General features: G+C 48.4%; 1 protein-coding gene across 3 annotated transcripts in view; it reads right to left on the bottom strand.

Annotated features, from left to right (window-relative positions):
* Positions 1-2,328: 2,328 nt before the first annotated feature.
* LOC143961998 (C-type lectin domain family 10 member A-like) overlaps positions 2,329-23,969 on the bottom strand; it is a 61,132-nt gene continuing 39,491 nt past the window's right edge. For 2 of the 3 annotated variants that reach the window (XM_077471341.1, XM_077471343.1), the window contains 3 exons: positions 8,631-8,782; positions 6,358-6,464; positions 2,330-3,326 (listed from right to left, as the gene is read on the bottom strand). In XM_077471341.1, coding sequence (XP_077327467.1) covers positions 3,170-3,326; positions 6,358-6,464; positions 8,631-8,782 — 416 coding nt within the window. In that variant the 3' untranslated portion in view covers positions 2,330-3,169. Of the gene's footprint in view, positions 3,327-6,357; positions 6,465-8,630; positions 8,783-23,969 lie in introns of all 3 variants that reach the window. The other variant, XM_077471342.1, reaches the window with a different exon arrangement.

The following is a 23,969-nucleotide window of genomic DNA, read 5'->3' as shown; positions in this document are numbered from 1 at the left end:
ATGCACGTTTACTGCAGTATATTTCACTGTGTTAGCACGCGTTTACCGCATTATTTTGCAGTATGTTGCTGCATGTTTACCGCAGTATATTTCAGTGCATTAGTGCACGTTTACTGCAGTATATTGCAGTGCGTTGCTGTATGTTTACCGCAGTATATTGCAGTGCGTTAGTGCACATTTACCGCAGTATATTGCAGTGTCTTATTGCACATTTAACACAGTATGGGTATGGGCTGAACGACCCCTGGTTCGGTTTGTGGCAGAACTTTCGAACTTTGAAAAAGTTCAGAATAGAATAATGAACCCCATTGAAGTCTATGGAACCTGAACTGAAAAAAATCAAAAGTGCCCATTTTGAAGGCTTATATGCAAGTATTGGGCATACAATGGTTATGAGGGTCCAGGTACTGCCCTGGGGGACATGTATCAATGAACACAAAGTTTGCAAAAAACATCATTTTGAAATGAGCAGTGATTTGGTTTAAAGTGAAACCACAAAAATGAGAAATATCAATAAAAATGAAAAATTGCTTTAAATATAGTGTCTGGGGAGTCCCCTTATGCTGCCTGTAAAGTGGCACATCTGTACCATGTATAGAACCTGCTGCAGCAATAATGACATTTATAAAGCAAAAAAAATGCCAATCCCTGCCAGCTTTCTTTTACAGACAATGGCTTGGGGAGCCAGTTTGTATGATGAGACCACAATGTAGTGCACTCTAGACAAGATTAGAGATTTCTTCGTTAGAGTCCGGTGTCTCTTTCACTGACTTGGGATAGAAGTAACAGGTAGGGGAAACATGGATGTGTTGGTGGTGCCTTCACACAGTAATCCTATAGAGGTACTCTTGATTAGGGATGAGCTGAACACCCCCCGGTTTGGTTCGCACCAAAACAGGCGAAAATCAAAAAATTTGTTCGAACACGCGAACACCGTTAAAGTCTATGGGACACAAACGTGAAAAATCAAAAGTGCTAATTGTAAGGGTTAATATGCAAGTTATTTTCATAAAAAGTGTTTGGGGATCCGGGTCGCTATTTTTTAATTTATAGCGCAAAAAATAAAAAACCGCAGAGGCGATCAAATACCACCAAAAGAAATCTCTATTTGTGGGAAAAAATGTTGCTATAATAAATATCCCCCAAAAATATATAAAAAAAACTATTTTTTTTCCTCAGTTTAGGCCGATATGTATTTTTCTACATATTTTTGGTAAAAAATTTTTTGCAATAAGCGTTTATTGATTGGTTTGCGCAAAAGTTATAGCGTCTACAAAATAGGGCATAGATTTATAGCATTTTTATTATTTATTTTTTTACTGGTAATGGCTACGTAATGTACTAGTAATGACGCAATTTTTATCATGACTGCAACTTTATGGTGGACACATCGGACAGTTTTGACACATTTTTTGGAACCATTGGCATTAATACAGCTATCAGTGCGATTAAAAATGAATTGATTACTGTAAAAATGTCACTGGCAGTGGAGGGGTTGACACTAGGGGTAGCGGTGAAGGGGTTAACTGTGTTCCCTGGGAGGTGATTCTAACTGAAGAGGGAGGGACTAACGACAGGAAGTGACGAATCGTGGGTCAGAACAGAACACAGAAGTGTGTGTTTACATACACTCGCCTCTGTTCTGTGTCTCCTGGTCACGATCGCTCGTGGCCGGCGGTCAGCGTGACCGTGGGCCACAAGCATCAGCACCCCCGCTGTGCAGTGGGCGCACGCGCACGAGCTCCTGCTGTCCGTTCCCCACGAGATCACGTACAGTAACGTAGTTTCACGCAGGGGAGCCAACTTAGCAATAAAACTGCTGTGGCTGGTCCGGAAGCGGTTACGTTTTTATTTATTTTTTTACATACTTTCAACAGTCGGTGTCCCTGATCACCGCCACTCCCGTTATATGATGTACTATTATACTGTAAGTATGTAAAAATAAAAAGTGATTTTTTTTTTTTTTTTTATATATTCATTTTCCCAACAATTGTGATAAATTACAACTTCAAAAAACTTTCCATGCCTTTTACTAAATACCTTGGACTGTCTACTTTTCAAAAAGGGGTAATTTGGGGGGGTATTTGTAATGTCTTGAGGTTTTCGGGCCTTAAGAAATGCGATAGGCCGTCAGTACATCAGGATTGAACAATTTTCATCTATATATATATATTTATATATATATATATATATATATATATATATATATATATATATATATATATATGCCATAGTTTGCATAACTTACCTATAGACTAAATAATATACACTGATTTGGGTTATTTTCACCAAAGAAATGGAGCAGAATACATTTTGGCCTAAATTTTTGAAAAATGATTATTTATTTGCAAAGTTTTATAACAGCAATGAAGAATAACACATTCTTTTCCAAAGTTTTCCAACTTTTTTTGTTTATTTAGCAAAAAGTAGAAAACCCAGGGAGGATAAAATACCCGCAAAAGAAAGCTTTTTTTTATGTGAAAAAAAAAGATAAAAAGTTCATATGGGTACAGTGTTGCATAACTGTACAATTGTCATTCAAAGTGTGCCAGCGCTGAAAGCTGAAAATTGGCCTGAGCAGGAAGGGGGTAAAGTGACCGGTATCGAAGTGGATAAAGGCCTTGTCCCCTCTGGCAAGATAACCCCCCCCCCCCCCCCATGTTGATAACATGTGAAATGGTACGTCTCAAGAAGGTCAGTGACTCACTGGTTTGCATGCAGATCACCCTAGATAACACCCACATGTAATGCTGAGCCTCCATGTTTGAAAGAACTGAAATTCAATGAATGACTTGTGGTGGGTCAGGGACACTCAGGCTGGGGAGGAGAGACCTAGGTGACACTGGACCTCCTCCAGCCAAGAAATTAGGGGGGACTCTATCTGACTCTTTGTAGCTTCTAATGCACATTGTGAGATGCTCACGGCATGTGGTGAAATACAGGACCCTATACAACTGTGCAAGACTAAAGAAAAGGTTGGAGTTCAACTTGAAAACAGCAGATTGAACGCTCTGAGATCCTCCAATTCTAGAAGAACAACAAGTCCCAGCATATCCTGAAGCATTATTTTATATAGTAGTAGATTCTATATGGCTGAAGTATGATGGAGGTGCAGCAAAGGTACAGTAGATAGAGATATCAGGTGTCCTCTGGTGTCCTTCAGTCCATATCAGAAGATCTTCTTCTCACAGATGTACTTTATTTTTTCAGAACAGTGAAGATCATTCCAGTCATATCCATTCCTTAACGTAGCACAATCTTCCCCTTCTTCCCCTCCTTTGAAACCATGATCCTTCCAATCATCGGGCTGAGTCTGTGCCCAGAACCTGAAGGACAGAAGTGACAATAAGGTTTTAGATCAATACAGGAACTGAGCAGAACTGGGACCTCAGAAATGCTACAAAATGAGATTTAAAAGGCGTGAGCCCAACAACTGTGATTGGCTGCAAGAGAACTGACCACACACTACAATTCAATGGTACAATCTACTAAGGTTAGATCAGTGGTGGCCAACCCCATTCATACATAGCCCCTAGCTATGTGATGTGTTCTTCCTCCCACCTCTTTCCCTGATTGAATATGTGAAGAGTTTTCTCCTCCAGGTCCTTCATGTGAGAAGTTCTTCTCCTTCACTCCTTTACCTATTGGTCTATGTGAGGAGTTCTTTCCCTCATCTCTTTCCTACATTGGCTATGTGAGAAGTAGGGATGAGCCAATGGCATGGCTTAAACCTAGGCTGTTAGGGTGTTTGGAAGAATGGCCAAAGGTTTTGCCCCCTGTGCCCTGGGAGCTGAGCATCATCTATAGAAGTGGTATTTCTACTTCTTTTATATATATATATATATATATATATATATATATATATATATATATATATATATATATATATATATAAATATAACAGTTTCCTGCTGTCAGTGGTTCCTACAGAAGCAGCAAGTGTTGGTGCCCACTGCATTTCTAGCAACCATCTGTGGCACATTACTCACATGGGTAGGAATCTACAGTTACATTGGCAAAGGGACAGAGATAACAGCAACTGTCATTGGCCATATTTTGTCAATGATGTCACTACTTTCCCCTCCCCTTCCGTTATATAGCTGATGACCGCTCAGGGAGCTGTCATTCAGCAAGCAGTACCATTGGGAATAGCCATGTACATCAGGTCAACCCAGTTTTTAATTCTGACAAGCCAGCAGGCGTAGGGCATCCTGATTGATGATGGATTTACAAGGAGGGGCTCTTTTTTGGGTATTTTTAGTTTTTATTTGGGTGTCCGCCTTTATGGGTTTAAAAGTTAATATGCACCTCCTACTCATTAACCCGAGGGGAAGCGGAATGTGTAGGCCCCCATATTTTTAACAGGGGCTTCCAAATTCTGATGAGCTCCCCCACACACCCCCACAACCATTGGCAATGGTCCTGGGGAACAGACCCTTATCTTCATCAACATGAGGATAAGGTGCTTTGCCAGGGGGTCCTCCCTGGCATGGCCTCCCTCCAAATTAAAGGGGTTGTAAAGGTTCGTTTTTTATTTTCTACATAGGTTCCTCTAAGCTAGTGCATTGTTGGTTCACTTACCTTTTCCTTCGATTTCCCTTCTAAATGTTTTTTTTCTTTGTCAGAATATCTCACTTGCTGTTTCTCCTCAGTAAACTTCTCACCATCATCCGAGCGGTGGTTAGTCAGCCAGAACAGCTTACTGAGGAGGAACAGGAAGTGAGAAATTCAGACAAAGAAAACAAAGAAAAAAAAACATTTATAAGGGAAATTTAAGGAAAAGGTAAGTGAACCAACAATGCACTAGCTTATAGGAACCTATTTAGAAAATAAAAAACGAACCTTTACAACCCCTTTAAGGTCATGTGGCCTAGCATGGCTCAGGAGAGAGAACAAAAACTGAACTGGGGGGTTTACCGCCCATCCCTAATTAAGATAAAAAGCCCCATATCGAACCAGCAATGTTGCAGGAGCGTTTTGACTGCCTGGGACGCTCCCTCGTCATTGGCTGAGACAGAAGTGTGATGCCATTGGCTCCTGCTGCTGTCAATCAAAAACAGTCAGCCAATGAGGAGAGAGGAGGGGGCTAAACCATGCCTCCATATCTGCCCCCTTGTGGGTGCACTCGACAGGAGGGAGGGGCCATGAGCATTGACAGGGGACCCGTGAAGAGGAGGAGCTGCTCTGTGCAAAACCATTACACAGGGCAGGTAAGTATGACATGTTTGTTATTTGTTATTAAAACTGAGACTTTAGTATCACTTTAAGGATATGAAAGCATTTCCAATAGGATCCACAGGTTTTATGATGCTCACCTTTCACTCACACAAAGAGGCAAGAGGGTGAAAATCAAGTACATAGATCAGGAGAAGAGGCAACACCCGGCTGGAACCTTTTATTACAGAGTCAGTCCCCCTACCCAGCCCCCCACTGGTATGTTCTGCTCAAAAGAGCTTGCTCATAAAGACTGGCTCATAGATTATTAATAAACATGTACTGAGGTCCTGCCACTGGAAAAATGGTTGAAAAAAAGACACAGGGTTCGCACATGTGCAGAGTGCGGGACTCCGGAGTGTGGATTTTGAGCTGAGAAAACGATTTTTACAGCTTTCCCGGGATTTTGGTATTCCTGAAGGTTTGGAGATGTCAAAGTGCCTTGGGAGAGAAGAAATCTCCAACCCAATGCCTGGGATATGTTGGAGTCCAGCAGGGTGTGTGTGAAGGACTGAGAACATTTCAGGGCTCCAGCCAGGAGGGAGGTGCACTCCCATTCTGGAGACAGGGCTTCACCTTAGGAGACGGGTGTGAGCCCGTATCTCTGGGTGCATTAATGAGGAGCTGTGTGCCTTAATGAGGAGCTGTGTGCCTTAATGAGGAGCTGTGTGCCTTAATGAGGAGCCGTGTGCCTTAATGAGGAGCTGTGTGCATTAATGAGGAGCTGTGTGCATTGATGGGATTGAAGATATGTGCATTGAAGAGACGTTGGTCTGAGGGACACATTACTAAGAGCAGAAGTACTGCTGAAGAAAGAGCCAGGTGGCTTGATATTTCTTTACCTGTTTATGCTGTGAGCTGGGAAAGTTTATGGACTTTACATTAAGCTGTTTTTATAAAAGTGGGCTACCAGGCCCTTAAACCTGTCATGGACTTCACTAAAAAAACACATCTACCCCTGAGTCTTATCACTCCATGTCACAGAACATTATTGTTTTCTGGGTGACAATGTATTGTACAGCACTGGGTGAAGTGAATTAAAGTCTTAACAATGTGCTCAAGGATCCATTGGTGTGCCACCTTTTCAGATCATTTTGCCAGATCTTGAGAAGGATTCCGATAATTGAGGTTTCTATGTCTTACTTTGGAGTTATGTCATAAGACGTTCCATCCACCCATCTCCAGGTTCCATCCGCATCTGTTAGACCGATCCAAAAGGATTGTTTGTTTGTGATCACACGAAGAAAATTCTTAAGAAAGACAAAATACTGAAGTTGTTAGAAGGTGAATTATACACACAATGGCTGATTAGGTCACATGACAGTTGGTCTACCTTTATATTTCAGGGTTTGGGTAGGAAACTGGGGAACCAGGAGGAAATCCACTAAAGTGGTGAGAACACGTCACACCCCAACACAAATGTGATCTTCCCCCGGAGACAAAGACATGGCACAACTTATCTCCAGGCTCGTGACCCCCCTGAGGTCAGCCTTAGAAAATGGACAGCAAAGCCAAGGTTGAAAAATTGAGGAGAGAGGAAATGTATTCTACAATAGCAATGTTTTGGCCGTGTGTCATTTCCTGTCATCGCGTTTGGAGAATCTACCTCTGAAACCATTGTGTCCAGTACATGCTGTTTTAATCATCTTTTCATGTAAGTGCATTACCTTTAATAAATTCTGGTGAAAAAGGTTTTACACTATTGTGGTGTTTGTCTCTCGTTTGGGGTATATGACCTGAGTTCACGGTTGGAGTAAAAGAAACCTGATGTTTTCCCCGGTGGTGGTTTGAAGTTTCTGTTGAGCGGACCTCCTTACAGACATGGAGTTTTTCCAGACATACAAGCCATACTATACTACAGCTTCTATGAATGGAACACCAACTATGAATGGATGGGGCAGACCTAACGATCATCCACCCATCCTCCATTCAGAGATAATTTCCCATTCACAGAATAAAGAGTCTTTTTTTTTTTTTTTTAATTACTCAGGTGTATTGGTAATACTTGAACCATGAAGCCAGAAGGATATCCATAAGAAAGTTTTTTTTTTTTTTCTCCCTAAAGGAAACCTATAATTAGAGAAGAATGTAGGTTTTCCTTTCCTGTGCTGACCTCCTAAACATGCCATTGGCCTGGTTAGAACACCAAACATTTTCTTTCTACTTTTTAATATACTAGGAAGGAGCTAGAACCTCCATCAAGTCTTCATTGTAACACTAAAAGAGATGAGGAGCACTGGATTGTAGTGGCGGGCGCTCCATTAGGGGCGCGTGGGCGCTGCCCCTCTAATCAATGCCCTCGGTCCAAATCGCCAATGTCTTTATGGACCTTGCTTTATGCACTGGTCCAAATCATTTGGTGAAGGGGGAATTATGATGTGGGGTTGTTTTTCAGGTGTTGGGATTGGCCCCTTAGTTCCAGTGAAGGGAATTCTTAAAGCGTCAGCATACCAAGACATTTTGGACAATTCCAGGCTCCCAACTTTGTGAGAACAGTTTGGGGACGTCCTCTTCCTGTTCTAATATGACTGCGCACCAGCGCACAAAGCAAGGTCCATAAAGACATGGGTGAACGAGTTTGGGGTGGAGGAACTTGACTGGCCTACACAGAATCCTGACTTCAACCCGATAGAACATCTTTGAGATGAATTAGAGTGGAGACTGCAAAACAGACCTTCGCATCCAACATCAGTGCCTGATCTCACAAATGCTCTGGAAGAATGGTCAAACATTCCCATAGACACTCTCCAAAAACTTCTGGACAGCGGGAGACTTTGAGCCAGGCCTTCTCATCCAACATCAGTGCCTGACCTCACAAAAGTGCTTCTAGAAGAAAGGTGAAACATTCCCATAGACACACTCCTAAACCTTGTGGACATCCTTCCCAGAAGAGTTGAAGCTGTTATACAATAGCTGGAAAGGGTGGGCCAACCCGATATTGAACCCTATGGACTAAGACTGGGTTGCCATTAAAGTTAATTTTTGTCTGTATATAATTCCTGCACCTTTTTTTGTTTCAATGTTTGATAATCATGCAGCTGATCGCTCTATTTAGAAAGAACTTTGTCTCTGTGAAGAAGCTTCAGCAGTGTAAGCTCTGTTACATTCCTGTCTGGATGAGGCAGCAAGTGACACATTTATTTAAATGTCAGAATTTCACCAAAAGATTCTATAAAGGGTGCAGATTTCTGTTAAAACATGTAGTGTTGGCTACCGTGTGTGTGCAAAGGGTTAACTATTCATTTGACCTGACTCAGCCATAATCTCTCTCAGTCTACCAGTGCTTAGATTGTTGTCCTGCAAACTGGGCAATCTCTTCCCAGGGTGAGGCTGGGAGCATAATAATCAAATACTGCTGGCAGTGATGTGATCAGACAGTGGGACTAATACAATAGGAAGTGTATATCTGTGCATACCAGCTCTCCCTCGCTGTTAATGACCACCAGGTGGGCCCCCTTGTTCTCGCACTCTTTCTTGGAGGCGTTCCATGGTATTGAGTCTGAAGACAAGTAGTAACAGCTGAGTCCATAGTATCTCCATCCCTCACTGCATAACGGAATAGAGGAGCCTGAGGGAGCAGGAAAGAGGATTAGGTGGGTGACGCTGGATTGTTATGGTTATAGCCGCACAGTTTATCCAAGACGGTAAAATTATAATAAAAAGAAATCAGGCACAGCATGCAGACATACATTTTGTAGGGGCAATGTGGGTACTCTACTGCATGCCAACATCCCTTTATCACTGAAAAAAAAATTAATTTCCCTTAAAGAGAGGCACGGAACTAAGCCAGAGGCTGGGTGGAGGGCCGGACATGACAAAGGCTGAGGGGAAGAGCGGAAGGGGTTAATGTGAGGAGGGGAGGTAAGGAGGTGGCGTATAGAGAGGAAGAATGGAAGGGGGGCGGAGCATTATATAAAGGAAGGGGAGGAGCGGACAAGGCAGCGTGTCTCAGAAGAAAAAAGAGTTGCCCACCCACCCGTCCCATAATTTATAAAAAAAAAAAAAAAAAAAAGTGATGAGGTGTTATTGGTGTTGTGGTCGTTCTGTTGTCTGTGTTTTGTTTTCTTGCAGGTTCGGTGCTGAAGGTCGTCATAGCAGCAGTAGCGGCGGTGTCTTTTGGTCTTTGATGGGGCAAAAGGAAACAGATGATGGAAATGTGGGGGGGAGCTCATAGGGATATGGGCCCTCCCCTTTTTTGGTGTATCCCAGCGGAAGGGTAGGCTGGATACGGGATTTGGTGACATTGCGGGAAGGTGGTTGTCTCCAGGCTTATAAACGGCCGGAGGCCTGGTATGGTAAAAGGTGGTCCCGCAGTGTAATGGTAAAAAAGGTTATGTTTAAAAGGTGGAACGTGGTACCGTCAAAGACCAACTGACTGGGAGTTCGTTAAAATTGCCATTACCAAAAAGTTGTTATATATATATATATATTTAATAAAGTTATTTAAGTTATTGGTTTGAAGAGTGTTAATAAAAGGCTGCTATGGCCAGTTATACTCCAAACTCCTGTGTGGCATGTTTATTGGGTTGAAGGGTTAAAATGTATAGAATAACGGTATTAGGATTATATAAAAGTAAAAGAAGGGTAATTACCAGGGGTAGAAAGTATGGAGAGGTATGTCCCTAATGCATTGGTCATGGGATTTTAAAGGGCACTTATAATCACAACACATATATTTAAAATGATGTAATACTTTTATTGGTACAACATCATACAAAGATAAAAAAAAAAAAATATAAGTACAGCATAAAATATTACTTTGGAAACATCCTAGATCAGTGATTGCAAACCTTTTTGAGTCTGAATGCTCAAACTGAAATAAGAAAGTGGGTTTTGTGTTGCAAAGTGCCAACACGGCAATTCATGAGAGAGAGGGGCTGAGAGAAAGAGAAGGGTTGTGTGTGAGAGAGATGGGGGTGAGTGAGAGAGAGAAAGCGGGTGTGAGAAAGAGGGGGAACGGGGGTGAGAGAGTGACGGGGGGCTGAGAGAGCAAGAGGGGGGCTGAGAGAGAGGGAGGGGGCGATGAGAGAGAGGGAGGGGAGCTGAGAGAGTGTGAGGGGGCGGAGAGAGAGGGAGGGGTGCCGAGAGAGAGAGGGGGGTGAGATAGAGAGAGGGGGTGTGTGTGTGAGAGAGAAGGGTGAGAGAAAGAGGGGAGTGTGTGTGAAAGAGAGAGGGGGTGAGAGAGAGAGGTGGGAGTGTGAGAGAAAGTGGGGGTTTGAGACAGATGCTGAGAGGGAGGGGGGCCGATAGAGAGTGACAGAGAGAAACCCCTAGACGCACACGGGGTCGGGAAGGTAACGGTAAGCCCAATCAAACCAGCAGCTCCTTCGGGGGGGAGTGCTACATGTGTTTTTACCTGCATTTTTTTAATTGATAACAGGGTCTCTTCAAGAACCCAGGAAAGTAACTGGAATTCCCACTTAGAGGAGGCTCAGCTTCCCTTTACACTGGAGTTACAGCATTGGGATGGAATTGTTGCAAGGTGAGTGTAACGACACCCCAAGTATGAAAGGGGTTAGAGCCGTTTAGGACATTTCCTTCCCGAACACCAAAGCAGCTACCAGACACTTCCATCAGCTGAACAACAAGGAACCCATACGAATAATTCTCCCCCAAATACGGGACGAGGCTCTGTATTGAGGTTCAAACTGAAAATCTTTATTGGAAGGAATACAGGCTCTTTTATACAGTAAAGGAGGAGATGCATACCTCCTGCTCATATTACTCTGAACATACACCTGTGACCAGAAACCTAAATCACATGAGCTAATTAACTTATCCCTTTAGACAGCCTAGATGACTCAGACATGACCTATAGGCCAGATTTGCAGTCTTGTAGTTCAGAAAACACAATCAACATTTCACGAATCAACACAGACTCCTTACACAATAGCAGAGTTAATTAACACAAACAACAATGGGGATCTAATGACTCTTAGATCCCATACTAGACTTATTTACAATAAACACATTCTAGCAGACAACAGACAGACAGGTGTCCTGAGTTGATGACATCAGCACCTTCTATGAGCCTCAACGTTATGAAGCCATCACTATAATGTTGCAAATACAGGGTTCCCAGAGTCTGTATTTTGGGGGGACATGGACTTGAATTCCAAAGTAGCACCACCTCAATGGTCCCCAGGCATACAGCTCACAAAGAGCACCATTCCACCAAATGCCAGGGCCTATGATTAGTGATAGCCGAACGGTTCGCCCCGGCGGTCGTTTTCGCGGCGAATTTCGGCCGTTCGCGGTCCGCTCGTTCGCTCGCCTTTTCCCGTCGTTCGTCCCGGCGGACTTACATGTTTAATGTGTAAAAGAACTTTGACCTATGATGACACGTCTATCATGGGGTACAGGACAGCCAATTGAGACATGACAGCACATGGACACTTGGACATTCCCCCTAACTTATAAATACACCCGATCCGGCGGCCATTTTACATTCTTTCTTCTGTCACTATAGGGAAAGGTTGCTGTGTGGAGTAGGGAGAGATAAATCGCTAGCTATTTGGTACACAAAAGTTCTTTTCAGGACTGGTATAGGTGTTAGGTGTATATAGGTTTGCTGTGCTACTGATTCTTGCAGCAGCCTGAGTGTCTTTTGTCAGTTTAGAGAAAGGGACAGGACGGTGTGTGCTACAGGGACAGCCAGATTAGTCGTCATCATCATCATCATCATCATTAGCTGTTACTATCAGGCAGGGGCGGATCCAGGGGGGGGCAACGGGTCAATTGCCCCCCCCCCCCCGAAAATATTTCACTTCAAGGCTTTCTCCTTCCGCCACCTATTTACGTTTGGCGAGGAATCGTCTAAATGCAGTTGCAGGGACTTTATTTCTGCTTCCCCCACTCCAAGATGGCTTAAGACATATTCAGTGTGCCCCATCCGTTCATTTAGAGGGGCCCAGGCGGTGGCGTCCTTATGGGGGTAAAGACCATGGTAAAACTGGGGTCGCCGCTACACGCTGTGTAGTATTATTTGCAGAGCGGTGCGGACGTGCCCAGTGTTACTTCCCTGTCAGGCGGAGTGATCTCCACCCGACAGGAGCTCCCTAGTCCCGGCTGGCGTGACGTCATATTTCAGAGGCCGGGAGCGCGAGATTCAAGACAAGATGCTGCCCGACCTGTGAGCCCATCTGCACTGTCTGCAAGTGAGTGATCACTTAACTGCCTTAACTCCTTAACAGTGTGTTAGCTGTGTGAACTGCTGAAGTGGTTAACACTTGGAGGGAAGGGGAGGGGGGATGGATGTTGATGCAGTTAGAATGGTAATTGTAATACACAGCATGGAGGGGGGTAATGTACTCACTGATGCATTCATGACCAATGGCAATTAATTAACCCCTTTGTGCTGCATTAGTGGCAGTGGCACCATCATTATTAATTAACCCCTTTTATGCTGCAGCATGATGGGGTTGAAAAAAAACACTGCTACTAATGCAGCACAAAGGGATTAATTAATTGCCATTGGTCACAAATGCGTCAGTCGGTACATTACCCCCCTCCATGCTGTGTATTACAATTACCAATCATCATCATCATCATGAGCCACAGCACCTGTATTGTGTGATGATCATGATGATAATGATGATATAAAATGACATTAAAATTCATCTTTAGGCCTCATTCACACAGGGGGTATGCTGCAGACATGCGGGCTGTCTTTAACTGACTTGGGGATGGATAAAGTGTGGGATATACTAAAAGGAATGTCCCATAACGTTTTGTACATATCCCTGTGCTGGCATCCCATTTATTTCTAATGACACACACAGCTTTTGTGTCCCAATATGTCCTGCGTGGGTCCCAGAATGCTTGCCAGGTGCCTTCAGGTACCCACCCCAGCATGTCATATTGGGACATAGTGGCTGTGTCCATGCAGCCATGTGTTAGAATACAAATAAATGGGATGCCGGTGTGGTAAAATTTCCTGCGACTCATAAAAATTCCTCACCCCGTCACTTCCGGTGAGGCTCCGTCACTCTAACAGCTGACGGCGGGCCTTTACTGCGCATGCGCCAAGTCCGTGATCTGAACGGCGCATGCGCAAGATCTTAATTTCAGTGGTGGTTAAAAATTCTACACGGAGACTTGCTGGTGGGCGGGCGGAGCTGAACAGATGCTCAGGACGTCAGCAGCAGCCCCGCCCACCCCACTAACATGCCCCTGAATCTTAAGTGGTGGTTAAAAATTATACTCAAGTGGGCAGAGACTTGCGGGTGGGCGGGCGGAGCTAAGCTGCTTAGAACGTCATCAGCAGTCTTGCCCACCCCACTAACATGCCCCTGAAGCGCTGGATGTTGTTTATGGTCGAGAAAATTTATGGCTTCAGCTGCTATTAACAGCAATCGCGCATGTGCGGGATTTTTGATTACTGACCAGAAAAATTATGCACTCACTAATGATGGCTTTATTATATCATCGGCAGCACCAATATGTATAGTATTTATTAAATCTGAACAATAAGCAGTGTATTTATTAAAGCTGAACAATAAGCAGTGTATTTATTAAAGCTGAACAATTAGCAGTGTGTTTATTAAAGCTGAACAATTAGCAGTGTATTTATTAAAGCTGAACAATTAGCAGTGTATTTATTAAAGCTGAACAATTAGCAGTGTGTTTATTAAAGCTGAACAATTAGCAGTGTATTTATTAGGCTGCTTTCACACTGGGGCAGTGCGGGCGTCGGCGGTAAAGCACCGCTATTTTTAGCGGCGCTTTACGGTCGTTTTAGCGGCGGTCTGCGGTGCTAGCGGGGTGGTTTTAACCCCCGCTAGCGGCCGAAAAAGGGTTAAAACCACCCGCAAAGCGCCGCTTTGCCGGCGGTATTGCCGCGCTGTCCCATTGATTTCAATGGGTAGGAGCGGTGAATACACCGCTCCTTCACCGCTCCAAAGATGTGGCTAGCAGGACTTTTTTCACTGTCCTGCCAGCGCACCGCTTCAGTGTGAAAGCCCTCCGGCTTTCACACTGCAGTGACAGGGGCCGGTTTTTTTCAGGCGCTACACAGGCGCTATTTTTAGCGCTGTAACGCCCCAGTGTGAAAGGGGCCTTAAAGCTGAAGAATATGGGCACAATATTGGGGACAGTGTGTGCGTTTGGGGACAGTGGCTGCATTTGGGCACAGTGACTGCGTTTGGGGCACAATGTCTGCATTTGGGGACAGTGTGTGCGACAGTGACTGCATTTGGGCACAGTGGCTGCATTTGGAATGATCACAGTCAATTGCGTGGTAAACGGCCAATGGCTGTTTACCAGCATCAGTGGCGAGCAGTGTTCCCGGGAACACGCCACCACCAACGTGCACGTGCAGAGCACGCCCGCGATCGCCGTGGAGATGTGGGGCGGCCACCAACGTACACGCGCAGAGCGCGTCCCGCGATCACCATGGAGAGGTGGGGCGGCCACCAACGTACACGCGCAGAGCGCGCCTGCGGTCGCCGTGGAGGGGTGGGGCAGAACCATCTGTGATCACGCGGTAAACAGCCTCATGGCTGTAATGGGGCCTAGTCCTCATGTGATAGGAACCAAGGCCTGATGTGATGGGGGGGTCCTGTGATGTGATGGGGGGTCTTCTGATGTGATGGGAGTGTCCTGTGATGTAATGGGGCCTAGTCCTCATGTGATGGGGACCAAGGCCTGATGTGATGGGGGGGTTCTGTGATGTGATGGGGGGGTCTTCTGATGTGATGGGGGTCCTGTGATGTAATGGGGGGCCTAGGCCTGATGTGATGGTAACCAAGGCCTGATGTGATGGGGGGTCTTCTGATGTGATGGGGGTCCTGTGATGTAATGGGGGCCTAGTCCCCATGTGATGGGGACCTAGGCCTGATGTGATGGGGGGGGGGGTCCTGTGATGTGATGGGGGTCTTCTGATGTGATGGGGGTGTCCTGTGATGTAATGGGGGGCCTAGGCCTGATGTGATGGTAACCAAGGCCTGATGTGATGGGGGGTCCTGTGATGTGATGGGGGGTCTTCTGATGTGATGGGGGTCCTGTGATGTAATGGGGGCCTAGTCCTCATGTCATGGGGACCTAGGCCTGATGTGATGGGGGGGGGGGGGTCCTGTGATGTGATGGGGGGGGTCTTCTGATGTGATGGGGGTGTCCTGTGATGTAATGGGGGGCCTAGGCCTGATGTGATGGTAACCAAGGCCTGATGTGATGGGGGGGGGTCCTGTGATGTGATGGGGGTCTTCTGATGTGATGGGGGTGTCCTGTGATGTAATGGGGGGCCTAGGCCTGATGTGATGGTAACCAAGGCCTGATGTGATGGGGGGGGGGGTCCTGTGATGTGATGGGGGTCTTCTGATGTGATGGGGGTGTCCTGTGATGTAATGGGGGCCTAGGTCTGATGTGATGGTAACCAAGGCCTGATGTGATGGGGGGTCTTCTGATGCGATGGGGGGGTCTACTGATGTGATGAGGGTCCTGTGATGTAATGGGGGCCTAGTCCTCATGTGATGGGGACCAAGGCCTGATGTGATGGGGGGGGTCCTGTGATGTGATGGGGGGTCTTCTGATGTGATGGGAGTGTCCTGTGATGTAATGGGGCCTAGTCCTCATGTGATGGGGACCTAGGCCTGATGTGATGGGGGGGGGGGGTCCTGTGATGTGATGGGGGGTCTTCTGATGTGATGGGGGTGTCCTGTGATGTAATGGGGGGCCTAGGCCTGATGTGATGGTAACCAATGCCTGATGTGATGGGGGGTCCTGTGATGTGATGGGGGGTCTTCTGATGTGATGGGGGTCCTGTGATGTAATGGGGGCCTAGTCCTCATGTGATGGGGACCTAGGCCTGATGTGATGGGGGGGGTCCTGTGATGTGATGGGGGGGGGTCTTCTGATGTGATGGGGGTGTCCTGTGATGTAATGGGGGGCCTAGGCCTGATGTGATGGTAACCAAGGCCTGATGTGATGGGGGGGGGTCCTGTGATGTGATGGGGGTCTTCTGATGTGATGGGGGTGTCCTGTGATGTAATGGGGGCCTAGGCCTGATGTGATGGTAACCAAGGCCTGATGTGATGGGGGGTCTTCTGATGCGATGGGGGGGGGTCTTCTGATGCGATGGGGGGGTCTTCTGATGTAATGGGGGCCTAGTCCTCATGTGATGGGGACCAAGGCCTGATGTGATGGGGGGGTCCTGTGATGTGATGGGGGTCTTCTGATGTGATGGGGGTGTCCTGTGATGTAATGGGGGCCTAGGCCTTTTGTGATGGTAACCAAGGCCTGATGTGATGGGGGGTCTTCTGATGCGATAGGGGGGTCTTCTGATGTGATGGGGGTCCTGTGATGTAATGGGGGCCTAGTCCTCATGTGATGGGGACCAAGGCCTGATGTGATGGGGGGGTCCTGTGATGTGATGGGGTCTTCTGATGTGATGGGAGTGTCCTGTGATGTAATGGGGCCTAGTCCTCATGTGGACATGTGATGTGTTGCCCTGAGTTGCTAGGTCACATGGCTAGCTTCTATCCCAGGGACATCTGGCTGCTAGGCTGCCTGAGGGACATTGTGGGAGAGCAGCGTCGGGTTGGGACTTACAGCTTGTAGTCCAACCAGAAGCAACAGTGCTCCTGTCTGGGAAAACAAGCTGCGGTCGGGAGGTAAAAAGGAACAGCTGTCGCCACAAAGGGACCATACACCGTGGTACCAGAGACCATTGTGAGTAACTAAAGCCATTACCCAAGCAGTCTTCTCACTAACCAGAGATGCTGAAGTGGGAAAACTTGAGTTAGTGCCAAGCCAGGGACCTATCTGAGGAGACGCTTTGAGAGCTCCTTTAAGTGCTGGTCACCTGAGAAGGTCGGAGATGCTACACTGTATCCAAATTAAATTTTTATCATTTTTTTCCCACAAACAGAGCTTTCTTTTGGTGGTATTTGATCACCTCTACGGTTTTTATTTTTTGCTAAACAAATAAAAAAAAGACATAAAAGTTTTCTCCTTCACTGATGGGGCTGCAGTGACGGGTACCGATAAGGCCACACTGATGGGCACTGATGAGGTGGCTCTGATGGGCGACACGGATGGGCACTGATAGGTGGCACAAATTGGCACTGATAGCTGGCAAGGATTGGCATGGATAGGCGGCATGGACGGGCATGGATAGGCGGCACAGATGGGCATGGATGGTCACTGATAAGCGGCACTGTATTGTATTATATAGTACTGATGGATGCCAATCAGTGCCAAACAATAATGCATACCAATCAGTGATGCCCATTGTGGGCACTGATTGGCATCCATTGTGGGCACTGACTGGCATCTCTGGTGGTCTAGGGGGTGCATACCTGGTGCTGGGCATCCCTGGTGGTGTCCCTGGTGGTCCAGTGTGGGCATAATCGGGGGAGGCTGCAATGATAATCGATCAGCACAGACCCCCCCCCCCTGTCAGAGGAGCAGCCAATCGGCTCTACTCGCGTCTGACAGACGCAAGTGAGGAAAAGCCGATCAACGTCTCTTCTTATTTACACTGTGATCAGCCATGATAGGACACGGCTGATCATGTGGTAAAGAGTCTCCGTCAGAGGCTCTTTACCGAGATCGTAGTTGCGGGGTGTCAGACTGACACACCGCAACAACGATCGCCACGATGCATGCCCCCGGGGGTGCAAAGTGGATCAAAATCATGAGGACCTCATATGGCGCCCGGTCAGGATTTTGAAACCACTTTGCCGCTGTCATTTTGCTATAGGCCAGGCGGCAAAGTGGTTAAGAGACAATAAATCTCTGTGCATTAAAAAAGTGTCTAGTGCCCATCAATTCTTTTTGCACTGCACCTAACTTGCCTTTTAACCCACTCTACACAGAAGGATGTCAGCTGTCCCTAACTCTTAAAGTCACCAATATGCCTCCAAGAGCCCAGGACTCTACTACAAGAGGAAAGAGCGCTACACAGAAACCCAGGTATTAGTACAAGTACCACAAGTAGGTGAGGAATCTTTGGAGTGTGGCACAGTGCACACACTCCTAAACACTAAAAACTTCCTAACAGCAGCATCAGCCACACTGTGATGTAATGGGTTCTTGATACACCAGCTAGTTGCATTGATCGAAAAACAATCATCAGTACGCCCTTGCTTCGCTGTTACAAGTCTCCTATCACTGGACAATAGGGGTGCAACGGATACAAAAAACTCACGGACCGGATTGTTCCTCGGATCTGAGTCACGGATTGGATCAGTTTTCGGATCAGCCAATAATAATTGAATTTGCAAAAACCTGTTAAAATTCCACCACAAAATAGTCCCCACTGTAATATATATCTCCCCCACTGTAATATTGGCTGAGCATGGCTGGGTATGGCTGGCTACCGCCGAGTATGGCTGGATATTACAGGGTATGGCACAGTATTGGCTGGGTACGGCAGAGTATTGGCTGGGTACGGCAGAGTATTGGCTGGGTACGGCAGAGTATTGGCTGGGTATGGAGGGATGGCTGTGACTGCACTTGTCACAGAGCAGTTCTGTGGACACAACAGATGCAGCCCGCAGCGCTGCTGCCTTCCAATTTCTCCCCTCCATTGTACAGATCAGTACACAGAGGGGAGAGAGGAACTGGCGTCACTATGACGCCAGTTTGTTTACAAGTGGTCGCTCCGTCATTTGACGAAGCGATCACATTGTAAATGGGTGCACCAAGATGGCCGCCGCTACGGAGCTAGGCCGAAGCCACGGCCTTTCCTAAGGCCGAGGCCGCGGGGCACTCCGCGGATCGTGGCGTGTGCTGATCTGAACAGGGTGACCTATTTGCATCACGGATCGGTGATGATCCATTGCACCCCTACTGGACAATGCAAGTGCATTCCCTTCCCCCATCACATCAGGCCTAGGTCCCCATCACATGAGGACTAGGCCCCCATTACATCACAGGACCCCCATCACATCAGAAGACCCCCCATCACATCACAGGACCCCCCATCACATCAGGCCTTGGTTACCATCACATCAGGCCTAGGCCCCCCATTACATCACAGGACACTCCCATCACATCAGAAGACCCCCCATCACATCACAGGACCCCCCCCATCACATCAGGCCTTGGTCCCCATCACATGAGGACTAGGCCCCATTACATCACAGGACCCCCATCACATCAGAAGACCCCCATAACATCACAGGACCCCCCCATCACATCAGGCCTTGGTCCCCATCACATGAGGACTAGGCCCCATTACATCACAGGACACTCCCATCACATCAGAAGACCCCCATCACAACACAGGACCCCCATCACATCAGGCCTTGGTCCCCATCACATGAGGACTAGGCCCCCATTACATCACAGGACCCCCATCACATCAGAAGACCCCCCCATCGCATCAGAAGACCCCCCATCACATCAGGCCTTGGTTACCATCACATCAGGCCTAGGCCCCCATTACATCACAGGACACCCCCATCACATCAGAAGACCCCCATCACATCACAGGACCCCCCCCATCACATCAGGCCTTGGTTACCATCACATCAGGCCTAGGCCCCCCATTACATCACAGGACACCCCCATCACATCAGAAGACCCCCCCCATCACATCACAGGACCCCCCCCATCACATCAGGCCTTAGTCCCCATCACATGAGGACTAGGCCCCATTACATCACAGGACCCCCATCACATCAGGAGACCCCCCATCACATCACAGGACCCCCCATCACATCAGGCCTTGCTTACCATCACATCAGGCCTAGACCCCCCATCACATCACAGGACCCCCCCATCACATCAGGCCTTGGTCCCCATCACATGAGGACTAGGCCCCATTACATCACAGGACACTCCCATCACATCAGAAGACCCCCATCACATCACAGGACCCCCCCCATCACATCAGGCCTTGGTCCCCATCACATGAGGACTAGGCCCCCATTACATCACAGGACCCCCATCACATCAGAAGACCCCCCCATCGCATCAGGAGACCCCCCATCACATCAGGCCTTGGTTACCATCACATCAGGCCTAGGCCCCCATTACATCACAGGACACCCCCATCATATCAGAAGACCCCCATCACATCACAGGACCCCCCCATCACATCAGGCCTTGGTTACCATCACATCAGGCCTAGGCCCCCCATTACATCACAGGACACTCCCATCACATCAGAAGACCCCCCATCACATCACAGGACCCCCCCCCCCCCATCACATCAGGCCTTGGTCCCCATCACATGAGGACTAGGCCCCATTACATCACAGGACCCCCATCACATCAGAAGACCCCCCATCACATCACAGGACCCCCCCCCTCCATCACATCAGGCCTTGGTCCCCATCACATGAGGACTAGGCCCCATTACATCACAGGACACTCTCATCACATCAGAAGACCCCCCATCACATCACAGGACCCCTAGGGTTGCCACCTTTTCTTCAAGCCAAACCCGAACATTTTAGTGGTGCACGGCACTACGCTTGCTTAACTTAACCTATACACCAGAATGGGGCTGCGCTACACCCGTGTGCAATGCACATGGCTACAGCACAGTGTCATTGGTTTTTAGGGGTTAAAAGCAGGAGGCAACATTCTTCTTCACCTCTCGTCAAATACCTTCAAAACATGATCCACTATGGATCACTCTTCAGCGTGCCCTGCGACTTCGTTTACACTTGTGGATGGGGGGACAGTAAAAATTAGAGGTTGAGCTGTATTTTAACTGCTACCTAACCATTCCCCTTAAGCTAAAAAGGCAGCAGAGGGGGATGTGTACCTGCCACTGCCAAAATGCTTTGCATCACAGTGCGACAAAACATGTCTGCACTGTTAGGTTCACTGAGCAGCATTGCCTGCCGAATGTGGCCCACTCAAGTGAATAGGGGCTTCCTGCATCCATGTGCAATGCATTCAATTTCGGGGCGATGCTGTGGGGTCAGAGTGACAGGAGGAGCAGAGTGACAGGAGGAGGCAAAGTGACAGGTGGGGGGCAGGGGGACAGGAGGGGGCAGTGTGATAGGAGGGGGCAGAATGAAAGGTGGGGGCAGGGGGACAGGAGGGGGCAGAGTGACAGGTGGGGGCAGAGCGACAGGTGGGGGCAGAGCGACAGGAGGGGGCAGAGCGACAGGAGGGGACAGAGCGACAGGAGGGGACAGAGCGACAGGAGGGGACAGAGCGACAGGAGGGGACAGAGCGACAGGAGGGGGCAGGGCGACAGGAGGGGGCAGGGCGACAAGATGGGGCAGGGTGACAGGATGGGGCAGAGTGACAGGATGGGGCAGAGTGACAGGAGGGGGCAGGGTGACAGGAGGGGCAGAGTGACAGGAGGGGACAGAGTGACAGGAGGGGACAGAGTGACAGGAGGGGACAGAGTGACAGGAGGGGGCAGAGTGACAAGATGGGGCAGGGTGACAGGATGGGGCAGGGTGACAGGAGGGGACAGGGTGACAGGAGGGGACAGAGTGACAAGATGGGACAGAGCGACAGGAGGGGGCAGAGCGACAGGAGGGGGCAGAGTGACAAGATGGGGCAGGGTGACAGGAGGGGACAGAGTGACAGGAGGGGGCAGAGTGACAGGAGGGGGCAGAGTGACAGGAGGGGGCAGAGTGACAGGAGGGGGCAGGGTGACAAGATGGGGCAGGGTGACAGGAGGGGGCAGGGTGACAGGAGGGGGCAGAGTGACAAGAGGGGACAGAGTGACAAGAGGGGGCAGGGTGACAAGATGGGGCAGGGTGACAGGAGGGGGCAGGGTGACAGGAGGGGGCAGGGTGACAAGATGGGGCAGGGTGACAGGAGGGGGCAGGGTGACAAGATGGGGCAGGGTGACAGGAGGGGGCAGGGTGACAAGATGGGGCAGGGTGACAGGAGGGGGCAGAGTGACAGGAGGAGACAGTGTGACAGGAGGGGGGCAGGCAGGATGACAGGAAGACCTGTGGAGTGGACACACTATTCTATGCAGGACATTGTACATTGTATTATGCTGGCACTGAGTCTGACTCCCGATCATTACATACAACACAGAGGTGATAGCAAAGAATCCTAAAAACTCCCCCTCTCCCCCTCCCTCCTCAGATCTGTTTTTCTTACCCAGCCCAGTAGTGTGGATGGATCTGATTCTGCGGCTGGTCACTTGCACGGTCTGTTTTCCGGTCAGCTCAGCTGTCTGTGTGATAAATGACCTGCTGATTGGCCAATCATGGAGCTCTTCTCCCCGATCCAGCGCTCTCCTCCAATTCTACATGGACACACCGAACACTCACAGGGCATTGCTGGGCAGACTCATTCTTCTATAGAGTTTGAGTCCCCTCAGTGTGTGGCGGGAATCTCTTCTCCTGTACGATCTGACCTGTGCATTGCCTGAGAAAAGTTCTGCTAGAAAAAAGCCATGGGACCGCGGGACAAAACCTTTAAGCTGCAGTTCCCGGCCGCTACATTCCACCTGCGGATACTATAGAAGCGGCAGCAGAACTGATTAGATTTTCCGAACTACTTTATTGGCTTAAGAATAGTAATGTTCCAGCTAAACAGTTAGAGCCCTGAGCCACAGTGCAAAGGATCATTTGTCCGGGATCCAGGAGGCAGGAGACCCGGACACATGATTCAAAATTACTCTAAACCCGTACTGTCCGGGTGAATCCCGGACAGGTGGCAACCCTACAGGACCCCCCCCCCCCCCCATCACATCAGGCCTTGGTTCCCATCACATGAGGACTAGGCCCCATTACAGCCATGAGGCTGTTTACCGCGTGATCACAGATGGTTCCGCCCCACCCCTCCATGGCGACCGCGGGCGCGCTCTGCGCGTGTACGTTGGTGGCCGCCCCACCTCTCCATGGTGATCGCGGGCGCGCTCTGCGCGTGTACGTTGGTGGCCGCCCCACATCTCCACGGCGATCGCGGGCGCGCTCTGCGCGTGCACGTTGGTGGCGGCGTGTTTCCGGGAACACTGCTCGCCACTGATGCTGGTAAACAGCCATTGGCCGTTTACCACGCAATTGACTGTGATCATTCCAAATGCAGCCACTGTGCCCAAATGCAGACACTGTCGCACACACTGTCCCCAAACGCAGACATTGTGCCCCAAACGCAGCCACTGTGCCCAAATGCAGCCACTGTCCCCAAACGCACACACTGTCCCCAATATTGTGCCCATATTCTTCAGCTTTAAGGCCCCTTTCACACTGGGGCGGTTTTCAGGCGTTACAGCGCTAAAAATAGCGCCTGTGTAGCGCCTGAAAAAAACCAGCCCCTGTCACTGCAGTGTGAAAGCCGGAGGGCTTTCACACTGAAGCGGTGCGCTGGCAGGACAGTGAAAAAAGTCCTGCTAGCCACATCTTTGGAGCGGTGAAGGAGCGGTGTATTCACCGCTCCTAAACCGCTCCTACCCATTGAAATCAATGGGACAGCGCGGCAATACCGCCGGCAAAGCGCCCACAAAGCGCCGCTGCAGCGGCGCTTTGCGGGTGGTTTTAACCCTTTTTCGGCCGCTAGCGGGGGTTAAAACCACCCCGCTAGCGCCGCAGACCGCCGCTAAAACGACGGTAAAGCGCCGCTAAAAATAGCGGTGCTTTACCGTCGACGCCCGCACTGCCCCAGTGTGAAAGCAGCCTAATAAACACACTGCTAATTGTTCAGCTTTAATAAACACACTGCTAATTGTTCAGCTTTAATAAATACACTGCTTATTGTTCAGCTTTAATAAATGCACTGCTAATTGTTCAGCTTTAATAAATACACTGCTTATTGTTCAGATTTAATAAATACTATACATATTGGTGCTGCCGATGATATAATAAAGCCATCATTAGTGAGTG

Source organism: Lithobates pipiens, unplaced genomic scaffold (assembly GCF_037356315.1).
Source record: "Lithobates pipiens isolate NorthernLeopardFrog02 unplaced genomic scaffold, aLitPip1_a1.2 Scaffold_8, whole genome shotgun sequence".
Taxonomy (NCBI): domain Eukaryota; kingdom Metazoa; phylum Chordata; class Amphibia; order Anura; family Ranidae; genus Lithobates; species Lithobates pipiens.
The sequence above is the reverse complement of the archived record's forward strand: the minus strand, read 5'-3'. Positions and strand labels throughout refer to the sequence as shown.